This window comes from Schistosoma mansoni (genome assembly GCF_000237925.1).
Source record: "Schistosoma mansoni, WGS project CABG00000000 data, supercontig 0241, strain Puerto Rico, whole genome shotgun sequence".
NCBI classification, from domain to species: domain Eukaryota; kingdom Metazoa; phylum Platyhelminthes; class Trematoda; order Strigeidida; family Schistosomatidae; genus Schistosoma; species Schistosoma mansoni.
Window position 1 is genome coordinate 159,519 of NW_017386105.1, and position 12,063 is coordinate 171,581.

Sequence of the window (12,063 nt, forward strand, 5' to 3'; positions counted from 1 at the left end):
GTTGTTACTGGAGGAGTTTGAATCAAGTTAAGAGAGCTGATGTGACTTTCTTTGCCTTTTGTGTAATACGAAGTTTCTTTTAGTGTTAATCGCCGTTTCTTGGTGTCAACTAGAAATTCGTATCTCTCTAGAAAGTCCATCCCCAGTATTGCCAGATCTAAGTCGGCTACCGTGAAAACCCAAGGGAATTGCCTCCTGAACCCCAAATCTAGGGTTAAGTTTTTCTGCCCAAATGTCGCAATTTTAGTTTTATTTGCAGCTTGAAGTGTAATTGATGATGTTTCTCGACTAATCTCAGTTTTATTTTGAGGGATGATGCTAAGAGCAGCGCCAGTATCCACCAAGAAATTCAAGCCAGAGTTTCTGTCTCTAACATAAAACAAGCGACTGTTTAGGCGCCCCTCCTCAGTCGTCGCGACCTGGGGAGGGGTTACTCGTTTCCCGCTGTCTTAGAATTATGCTTAGGCCAGGCGCATGGTTGCATGCACTTGGTTGAGTTGACACCAAACTTTCAGTGGTACCAACAAAACTGCCCAGGTTGTCTGGACATTTGTGACCTGTTTTGTGACTTGGATCGTGGTCGTTGTGGTGACCTGCTCCTGTTTCTATGACCCATTTGCATTCTGGTGACAGCCTCAGTGAGACTCTTAACACTCGCAATGAGTCCTTCTATGACGGGGTCTTTTGCTGATTCTACTTTTTGTGTGTGATTTATTGTGCCTGGTCCAGTTGGAGGACCTCTCTCCATTATTCTATCGGCTATACGCGCTAAATGAGATAATGAGGTTTCAGGATCTTGTCCATCCAAACAGTGTTGGACGTAGCATGGGAGAGCTTGTATCCATCCTTGTTTTAGGACTGCTTCACCCACTGTGTTATCACCCATTAACACTTGGAGGTGACTCAAAAACTGTGACGGCGACCGATCACCTAGTGTTTCACCTTGAAAAAGTCTTTGGATTCTTTGACTGTCTGATAATGATAAACGGTTCATTATCTCTCGTCTTAAGATGGTGTATGGTTGTGGTGATGGTGGATCTAAAATCAAGTCACGGACTTCTTTGGCGACTGAAGGAGGAAGGATAGAACACAAGTCTCTATAGCGAATCCCTTCAGATTTGATATTGTGTCTCGTGAAATAATGCTCTAGTTGAGCAAACCACAACTCAGGATCACTACGATCAAATTGTGGAAGTCGGGATTTCGTAGTCATAACAGTGTCTATCTCCACCGGTGACAAATCCTCCAGATTATGGGTTTCTATTGAGTCTGACATGAGGTATGTGACAAATATAGCAATAAAGTTAGCACGAAAAATGGTTACTATAACACGAATAACTTAAGATAATACGGAATAAACTAGTTATATACTCAACTTAGTTTACGGATAATCAGGTCTACTTTTACGCTTAAGTAAAAAAAAAATTAATAACAGAAATGAGGTTAAATTTGTGTTCAAAAAGGGCTCACCACTTTCGTGCCTTAAGGTAACCTTCGTGCTATTGATAGAAGAAACCAGAGAAGTAGTGAATAGGTCTTTATTTCGATCTTCGCGCAGTCACAGTGGAGCGTGGGATTATCTGTTCAGACAAACAAAGGCTCTCAACATTCAATATAAGATAATAGGGAATATAACGCTTACAAAAGGTAAGGAAGTGAATGAATACTTGAACAATACTGTTTTAGCATATGCTTAGTTGTTTGGGGTCAACTCTTAACCAACCAACCTGAGCTGTTACAGATATCCATAATGAACGTAACAAATATGTCCCAAATGTGTCGGATTCTAGTCACATTTCTGATGTTATTGTATCAGATGTTGGATATTCTCACGAACAATGTATGTTGAGTAGAATCCCTAGTCAGTGTTATGATGAATCAGAGGGAATAGCAAGTTTTCCCGAGGCAATCAGAGAACCAGTTTACTCAGATATGGAGTTTGCACGGGCAGAGAATCCAAATCAAGTTCAAGATTATCGTAATCAGTATGAGGCAGATGCATATTTTTCATTTGATTGTTTTGCATGTGATTAAAGCCTTGATGAATCGTATGTGTTAATTACACATATCAGCGCATATTAATCTGATAACTGGAACCACTGCCTTGTGTATTCTTAACTGGAAAGCAGAAGAGATATGTATCATACATATTATGTAAGTCAAAGTCACATTATGGGATGCCAAAAATTATAAGTCAGTGTGTATCCCCAAATACTCACATATAATAATGGAGGTGTGAGATATGAGATAACGCAAATTGGAAACGTCAAATTGGTCATGAAATTGCGACATAAGGACATAAAGACATGTCTGAAGTAAACTGCGAAATTTGGTCCACTTGTCGAGACTCTCGAAGTGAGTACTTGTCTGAGGATGAGCCTAAAGAAAAAGTAATGGTTTTATGGTCAGTAAAACGGGTGAACTCTCGGCCTTCTATAGAGTGTTGAAAATGCCGTACAGCACAATACATAGCTAGGAGTTCACTACCGAAAGTGTTATACCTCTACTCAGTGTCTTGCAACCGCGGCGAAAAAGATGCCGAAGTTGCCAGAAGTCGTTAACCCATTGTTGTAAGACTCCTCCGATTGCTGGGTCGGATGCGTCTACCACGATGCTAATGGGTGCTTGGATGCTTGGAGTGCAAGCATGATTGATTTTGTGATAAGTTCTTTAATAACGGAGAATGTTTTTCTCGCGGTATCGTCCAAATTGATGGATTTCTCATTTCCACGAAGTTCGTCGGTTATAATTTCTCATAAGGGACGCGCAATTTGGTACGAACCGTCTATAATAATAATAATATATTTCTGCAATAGCAGGTACACGCCATTTTTAAAGACATGATCTACAATTTACAACATATACTGGTTCACAGTATGCATCCCAAGCAAGGTTGTTTGGTAATTATAATCTATAAAAGTTGATAGCAGTTCATTCGTTCGGATATAATGTGTTTTCATAAGAATAGTTTCCAAAGAGGCATGGCGTCCACGTTACATACCAGATCCAATCTCGACAAAAAGTGTATTAGGGTTTCGGTCGTGCTAAGTATTTATGTAATGCAGCTTTTTAAGTTTATAGTTGTTATAAAGTAGGCTTGTGGAGCGCCTGGTTCGAACTATGACCTTGGGAAAGCGCGTTCGTCGAGCTTGTTCCAGATGTCAGAAGTTACATAGCTTCACCCTCAGAGCAAGATTCTAAGGAGAAAAAAAAAGGAAAAGAAACCGAGGAGAAGCAAGGCATTCGGATATGAACGATAACCAATGCTTAACATTTATTAGTGGGATAGATGGAGGTATGATAAATTACTAGATTAAATTGATAGAAACTTACAGGGCCGTTAAACGTGCGCGGTTGATGAATTGTGATCGGTTCTGGGTAATCCAGAATGGCCACCACTTTGCTCCTCAGGGGTCGGATGCCATGAGCATCAATAGTGTATCCGAGGGAATCTAGGGAGTCGGTTCCGATTTGACACTTCTGAATGTTCACAGTATTGCTGTGCTTTTTTAGTTATTCAAAAACAAGGTGCAGATGCTGGGGATGAGATTGTCTGTTCGAAGTCGCAATCAAGCAGTCATCAACATACGCATGTACGAAGCTGAGACCTCGAAAAACGTAATCTATTAACCCTTGGATAGTCTGGGCAGCATTTCTCAAACCGAAAGGCATTCGCGAAAATTCCTAGGGTTCGAAGGGAGTTATGACAGCGGTTCTTGGAATGTCTCCAGTAGCCATAGGGATTTGGTCATAGGATTTAACCAAGTGGATCTTCGAAAAGACAACTGCACCTTTCTAGGTAGCTGTCAAATCGTGAATGTGAAACAGCGGGTAACGATAACGTGTAAGTGTATGACATAACTCAGTAATGTCATTCTGGGTCGTTTGGGGTTTTTCATTGACTGAAAAAACTTCGGCGTCAGAAGATTTTGTGATTTTTGTGATGCCGTCAGCAGATCCAGCCAGTTCGTCAACGGCGTTGTTTTCAAAGGAGGCCAGCATGGCTTGCACTTGTTGAGGAAGTTTGCATAAGAGAAGTTGTTTGGATGGGCCATCATCGAGAGTTTTTTGGCCGATAACCTCTCTCATTCTTAGAGACATGTCTGTCGCGGAGCCATGTTTCAGGTTGATATTGGTAAGGAGCTTGTCTAACTTTTGTTGATCGGTTAGAACTCCGTTTTTAAGGATAGACAGTTGAAGTGTTTCGCAGAGTTCCGAAACGTCACTAGTGAACATACTAAGTGTGACGTGCCTGTTGAATTCGCACGGTAGCGTCTTGACTGCTGCGAGGATGTTGTCTCACCAGAAAAGCATCAGTTGAAATAAAAGTGGAGTCATAGTCTTTAACTTAAATACCTTAAGTATCTGTTCCGTAATGGTCAAAAATCAAGTACAAGAATGGACGAGGAAATATATATATCGGAAAACACGAAAAAAATCACAATATATAAAAATGGAAGTATATCAATGATAAATAAAATTCCAAAAAGGAACAGACAATTCAAAAGATGGTGCATCATATCACGTTGGGCTCACCAATGAAGATGTCACAGGTATTCGAAATTTGACAACGTTCAAACGAGTGACACTTTCTACTATGAATCACACCCACCAAGTATAATCAAAAGTCAGAAGCGGGGGTGTCCGAGGATATATTTGCTAGGCTACCAATATATTGAAAATAAACTGATCCACGCTGGCTAGTGATTGCAGGGAATGCTGAGCACGGCGTTACCAGTCGTGATCTGGTACGGATGCATGATCGAGCGCCTTCCGCTGGTTTAGTCCATTAAAACTAATGTGGTCAGCATCCAATGTCGAACACTTACAGAGATATTGTTTTTGTGGATTTGTTTACCGCTAAATCATATAAGATATTTGAGAAAGAATAATAATATGAGTAACAATTAACGTTGATAGATTTTTCTGCTCGATTTCTGGACATTTACAGGAATTGTTTACAACATTATTGTAAGTGCCACATAAATTCGTCAAATATTCCTCATAAGTAGAGCAACGTGTGTTTGTTTTCAGCTTGGTAACTTAACCATGTCGTAGTTAAAACTAGTTCATGATGTGTCTTTAACAGGATTAACAAGTGAATTTTTGGTAACCGAATCCGAAATCACTAACAAAATAATAAACAAAGTTTTAATGCGTATTGACCAGTAATATCTAAATAGTGCTTACCAGTTATTTCATTATTGTATGTAGGCAGTGAATTGGTAATAGCACTAAGAACGTTGTAATTGGATTTCTCTTAGATTTCATATTACGTTTTTGAATCCGTTTATTTGGTGCCTGCATTTTGTTTGTTAACACTAAATAACTATATAAAATTCTAGGAGGTTTAGAAAATGAAGAGCACTGTTTACAACAAGGGAGACACTTGTAAGTACATCCTGTCAGCTGCTATTTCATTTATTTATTGAATTTGATACTGATAACGCAGTTTAAGCGTTTGTTTCACCATTGATTTGTTGTTTTTCAGAATTGCATGAAGTTTAAAAGGTCCCCATACGTTTTCTTGTATGCAATCTATGGCTCCTGTCAGCTAATTGGAAGGATCGAACCTTCCAATAATTAAGTCTATGCAGGTGAACAACCCAGCTAATTTCTGAATATGGAAGATAGTGTGGAGGAACAATTTACAGGTTGACGATAACTATGTTTTATATTATTATTATTATTATTATCCACAAACACTTTATGGGTACATAAGTGCTGTGAAGAAACCATTTCGGGTTTCTTCAAAAAATGCAATAATACACAATTTTCAATAATGTTAACATTACATATGCCATGTTTGAGAAAGGAAGGAAAAGGAAAATAAAATATTAATAATAGAATAGTAATAATAGTAATAATAAATCAGGTTCTGTGTAATTAGCAAGAATTTTGAATTGATTTTGAAGGAGGAAAGGAAGAAACTAAGGAAATAGAAATAAAGGAGACGCGGAATACGTAAATATCTTAACGCAGAGCAATAATAAACAACTATGTATGTATAGCAAAACGAGTAACAAAAATAAAATAAAACAGAATAAGTTGATAAGTAAATAACTTATTATTGCAGTAAGATATGACGTTAGAATAAGTGTTTGTTCGTGCGGACATAGTTTTGGGTGATGCTATGAAAGTCTCAATTAAGTGCAAAAGATAATCAATATGTATGAGGTGTATATACATAGTGAAGATAAAACGAGTCTGATAAGTTGAATTCAACGTAACTCAAGTTATTGTCTCAATCCAAAGCTTCGTAATCTTAAGAATAATATTTATTTAGAAGGGAAAAGAAAGGAGAGAGAGAGAAAAGAAATGAACACATAGTGAAAGGGTCCAACCATGATCATAATAGTGTAATGGATATAGACTTTTGAGATGAACGAATAATTTTAAAATAATAATAACAACAACAATAATAAACCCTTACGGATAAATACGTGTAGATTTATGTAACAGTATACAGAGTGAAACCGGGTATTAGTATAAACATTGGTGCAATAATAATAATAATTTAGAATGATGCTATCATAGTCACAATTAATTGCAAGGAATAATTAAATATAAATTTCTATATGTTATATATATATGTTGTGGAGATTATAAAAAAAATCTGAGAATTTATTTAAGTGTAACATAGGGTTTTTTGTTTTTAATTGTAAACTTTGGATGTTTAGGAATAAAATATGTTTAGAAGGACAAGAAGAGATGAAATGAATATCTAATGTGTCGAAAGACCAATAATGATATTAATAACAGTAATAATTATAAATACGAATATAAGCAGACTTTGTATATTAAGATAAATATAAAATAAAGTGAAATAGACGTGAAAAGTTTCAAAGGTTTCACTTTGCTTTTCAGTCAGTTAGATAGACGACGGACCTTTTTTGTATAAATCATTGTTAAGCACGTTGATATTCAATAGGTGACACAATCCACTTTCGGAAAGAAAATCATCAAGAAGACTTCGGAACCGGGTTGTAGTTTCACTGCATCGGAGGTTCACTCGCAGTCTATTCCACATGGTTGAGTAGCGAATAACGAAAAAATTCTGGCGTAAATTTGTGTGGGTTTTTGGAATCGCTAGAATATTTTCCTTATTGCGTAGATTGTGGGACGGTATCATAGAGTATGAAGGGGTAGATAGCGAAGAGTAAGAAATACCGTTAAGAAGCCGGTAGAGAAAGATAAGGTTTAATTTGATACGCCTGATCCAGAGAGGTTCTAGTTTGAGTTGTTGACATCTTTGGTGATAGTCCTTGTTGTCAGAATACCCCAAAACAGCTTTGGTGAACCTTCTTTGAACACCTTCAATTTTAATCAGGTCATTATGCCTGCAATTACTGTAAACTAAAATACCATATTCAAGAATTGGTAAGATACATTTTCTGTATAATAATAATCTCGATTCGGTATTATTGAAATTAATCATTATGAATCCGATGAGCTTTCTAGCTTTGGATACTTGAGATGCAATGTGTTCAGAAAAGTTCAAACTGTCGCTATATCTTAAACCCGAGTCACGAACAGTGTTGAGAGGTTTCAATGCATGTTTTTGTATAGCCAGATTTAAGTTAAGGCAACGGCCAATGTTAATAAATCCACTTTTGTCAACATTAAGTGGCAAATTCCACGAAATAGTCCATTCGTATAACTTGTTTATTTCTTCTTGGATTACCGTTGAAATATAGCATTCTTTTGTGGGAGATGAGAATGAATAAACCACTTTTAGATCTTCGGCAAAAAGACTCCTGTGTTTATTCATCTAATGGATTATCTAAATATAAATATAACAACTGTACAGTATTTTGCATTATAGTATGTATATTTATAGTCTAGTTCGGTAGTAATACTACTTTGATAGTAGACCTAATCTGGAAGATCTTACGTGGAAGTCGCATCACTATCCTAAAGAATAATACACAAAGACAAGCGTTTGAAAAACTACAGAAAAACTACAAAAACTACCTACTTGTTAGTGATTCTTAGGTAAAAATTGGCTTCGTTGAATCTGTACGTACTGTTTGCTTAGTCTGGGTAGTGAAATTGTTGTTATTATGGAAGCTGTGGGTGTTATGAATCTTCCATCAACTTCAATGTCTAAGAATATTATGAACTATACAGTTTATATTTCGCAATTGATCGAGTTTACATGCAAGAGTTTGTCTTATGTATGCCGGTAGCATATGATGGCAAGGACACCGGTATAACACAATATATCCACGATCCATTACGCATCTCCTCGTAGTTCATTTTGCTTCCAGAAAAACATAAGAGGACGCCCTCAACTAAAATTATCCCCAAAATTTACCCAAACCGGAAGAAGTTTTCTCCGGATTGGGAAGTAACGTAGCAACAATCGGTCCGACATGTACAGTACAAGACAGAGATATAAATCAACGTTTTCCGCAATGATTTCGTGGTTTTGCTGGAGCAAAAGACCACTTACATGTGAGAAAACCTGATATTCGGACAACGCGACGGACACTCAACAAACCCTTGTAGTGACGTCGAGTCGAGGACGGACTATGATCAGCACTACAATTCGATTACGCGCCCAGCAACGACTTGGTTCCTTTGATAACTTGCAAATCAGAAGGCTTCAATTAGTCCAGATAAAGTATATTTATTGGCGATTTCGTGGTATCGAAAGAATACCGAGGCGGATAGCGGAACAAGAAGTCAGTCTGATACAGATAAACAAATACAGCAAAACAATCTCTAGTACAACTGTGTTACAATAATAATAACTGTTTCTGTTATTTCAATCGTGTTCTTATCGAGACCAGCCGGTCACTACACCCTCAAAAAAATCAACATTTTCAGGTCAGGGTTAACTTCACTTTCTCTCAGGTTATGGAATGTCCTATTGAGGTCCCCCAGGGTTCATTACTAGGACCTCTGCTCTCCTTGATTTCAATAAACGACCTTCCACAACAGGTATCGTTCGACTTATTACTTTTTGCTGATGATTTGAAAATTTGGAGAGAGATACGCAACCAAGAGGATATACTGGCACTCGAGGAGGATCTGACTCGACTTGAAAGTTGAGCAGATGACAACGGACTTACCTTCAACAATTCAAAATGTAAAGTAGTCCATATGCGACATGTTACAGACTACAGTTAAAACTCAGGAAACCCCTCTCTAGAAGTAGCTAAAGTCGAAAAAGATTTATGAGTGCTTGTACACTACGATTTGAAGTATTACGCTAACTGTGACAAAAATGCCTTTCGAGCAATTCTTGCACTGATTACATTGAAGATCATTTTTGACCAGTTTGACGAAAGAACTTTCCACATAATCTTCAACAGTTTCATTCGTCCCTATTTAGAGTACGGAAATATAGTATTTCCTCCCTCCCTCCAAAAGGATAAGGACACTCTGGAACGTATCCAACGTTGAGCCACGAAAGCAGTTAGGGGACTCATATTCACCCCTTATGAAGAGCGCCTCCAATCACTTAACCTTTACCCACTATAGTATAGGCGTCTTAGAGGTGACATAGTGGCTTACGGTATCCTTACCACTTCTGGTCATCTCCTTAAACATCTACTTAAGCTTAGTCCCAATACAAATCTAAGGGGTAACACCCAGAAACTGGAGGCTCAATATAGCAGGACGGACTGTAGACACAGCTTCTACTGAGCTAGTCCAAGAGACTTCCTAGGAATCCTTTAGGAGGAAACTTGACCTATTCTTAAGGACTAACATATTATTATGATTTACCAAATTCTTTTTCTCCCTTATTATCGTCAATATACCTAGGTTCTTGCCTGGAGGTATTGGTGATCCACTGCTATTAGACACGGAAGCACGTTAAGCGAAAGCTTCTTCTATTCCGTCCTCAAACATTTGAACCATTTGAAATGGTAATCATCGCATCTTGTCAGGTCGTTCAAGGTCGATGAAACCTGACGGCGGGCGATTTTGAAAGGATCCGACTTTTTCGCCGTGCCCTAGATGGCATTTTGGTATTATTTTTATGTCATTTCGTAATCAAAACCCTGACTCTCACTTCTGACTCTGAATCCTGATTCTGATTTCTCACAACAGTCTATAACCCTCTTTAGACCTGAGTAAGTGGGTAGGTTTAGTAAGGGTCACTCTGGCGTCGCTCAGAGTTCGTCTGTTAATCGTATTGTCATCAAAAATTCTTCGAAAGGCTTCGATATTCAGTTACTAGTTTTCGGTGGAATTGTTAATAAACTGTCAATTACAGAAATCAAATAACTTTTAGGTTACCTTGTTTCCTTTTTCTTCGGTCTTTTTCAACTGTATCCTATATTTCTCTTTTCAGACTTTAATATTTCTGATTGTGTGGAAATCAACCCTTAACAATGTTTGGAGCAAATAAGCGTAAGTTTTGTGAATATTCTACTTAAGTTTATCTCTACAGCTGCCTTCGGTGCCACTTCCAGCTCTGCTTTCGGGCAAAGTAAGTACCTTAATCTTATTATTAATTCTCCTTAGGTTCTTCGCTGTTTGGAGCCACATCAAATCCCCAAACACAGCCTACTTCAAGCCTGTTTGGTCAACAGTCAAGTGGTCTCGGTGGAACAAATAAACTTTTCACTGGGAACCAGATGAATGCGTTGTCCTGGGGTTCCACAAGTATGACCTCCAATGGAACATCACTTGCATTTAACCCGCCCATTACAACCGAAATAATGCAACGGGGTGGCCAGCCTTCCCAAGTAAATGCAAAACATATGTGCATCACCGCTATGAAAGAGTATCAGGATAAAAGCCTAGAGGTAATTAAATGCAAAACTATTAAGTGGGCTTATAAAAGCTCTGCACCGTTTAAGCCTATTCGGTTATTTTAATCTCAGTGTATATTATTTATTGGTCTACGTGATTTTCGGGTAATATTAACTAGGCGTCACTGCAAATTTATGTAATACATCTACGTTTAAAAACCATTATTTCTGCTTCACTTTTTCAGTCTGTCATATATGTATTTGATGTACGAGGAGTGGATTCCACAACTTCCAAACCATAAGTATCTTCGCTTCCGTTATTTAGAAGTGTCTAGATTTACCTATAAGTGTAATTAAAAGATTTACTAGTATCAAAGGTCATATTTTGCACATAGTGAGAGCATACAACTACCTTCATCTTGACATTCCATCAGCATGGTTGCAAAGGGTTGCCCAATTTCACAGTTTCTGTTTAATTTTGTCATTGGCAACATCCTGGAACTAGCTCTAATGAGAGCAGGTAGTGCAGTGTGGATCTGCTACCTGGAGAAGCACGTTCCAATGTTGAGTATTCAGATGACATCTTACTATGCAGTGATACTCAAACTATTCAATCAGCACTAAGTTTGTTGGCATCCAGTATCTGGAAGTGTGGCATGTACTTCACACATAAGTGTAAAGTACCTTTAGAAGACTGACAAGAGTTGTAATCCGTTAGAAGTAATCGAAAAGTCCACGTTTCTGGGTAGTGTGAATAGTGGTGGTGGAGTGATTGGGGGGAATCAATCTACATATATTTGAAACCAAAGTGGCTTATACCTCAGTCAGTCAGTCACAACGTAGAACTTCGTACGTACGTACATCAGTTCGAGTTGCCATACCACATTAGCACAGAGATGCAGTTGTCGATTCAAATCCCATAGTGGTAGAAGTAGTAGGAGTATAATCAGAAATCCAAAAGATTAGGGGTTTCAAGAAATTATTGAAGGAGTATAGTACAGTGAAATAAATTTGGAAAGAGAAAAAGATAAAGACATGAGGAATTCAGAAGATTAGAATTTGGTAGAACACAAAGAGTGGATGCATCTTCGCCATTGCAAACGATTTTGAGCCATGTCATTCAAGGTCTCTAACCATCGGTTGCTGTCATCTCGCGAATCCCAACCAGGTAGTCTACACCTACCAACATGGCCCAGTCCACTTGTCAGTGACTTCATTGATTTGTGCCACGTTTTGGTCTGGCCACCCCTAGCTTTCTTCCAACCTACTCCTACACCATGAAACATTGCACGTCGGGGCAGTCGGTGGTCGGGCATACGTAACACATGTCCCAGCCATCTCAACTGATGAAGTT

General features: G+C 38.1%; 2 protein-coding genes and 1 pseudogene across 3 annotated transcripts in view; 1 reads left to right on the forward strand and 2 right to left on the reverse strand.

The window, feature by feature from the left end:
- Positions 1–511: 511 nt before the first annotated feature.
- Smp_137290 (hypothetical protein) lies at positions 512–1,276 on the reverse strand (the record flags this gene model as incomplete). The annotated part of the gene is made up of 1 exon (XM_018792602.1): positions 512–1,276. One exon carries the CDS (start codon positions 1,274–1,276, stop codon positions 512–514), a length of 765 nt encoding a protein of 254 aa, XP_018644179.1.
- Positions 1,277–1,381: 105 nt separating this feature from the next.
- Smp_071290 lies at positions 1,382–1,580 on the reverse strand (annotated as a pseudogene; the record flags this gene model as incomplete). Its single annotated transcript is given in 2 exon segments — positions 1,382–1,574; positions 1,579–1,580. Coding segments are annotated over 2 exon segments (195 nt in total), but the record flags the coding sequence as incomplete, so codon positions are not given.
- Positions 1,581–9,900: 8,320 nt separating this feature from the next.
- Positions 9,901–12,063, forward strand: part of Smp_027890 (nucleoporin 145 (S59 family)) — a gene marked incomplete at its 3' end in the record, with an annotated part of 27,316 nt that continues 25,153 nt past the window's right edge. Inside the window, exons 1-4 of the mRNA XM_018792603.1 lie at positions 9,901–9,980; positions 10,307–10,365; positions 10,406–10,444; positions 10,480–10,763. Coding sequence (XP_018644180.1) covers positions 10,347–10,365; positions 10,406–10,444; positions 10,480–10,763 — 342 coding nt within the window. The 5' untranslated portion in view covers positions 9,901–9,980; positions 10,307–10,346. The remainder of the gene's footprint in view (positions 9,981–10,306; positions 10,366–10,405; positions 10,445–10,479; positions 10,764–12,063) is intronic.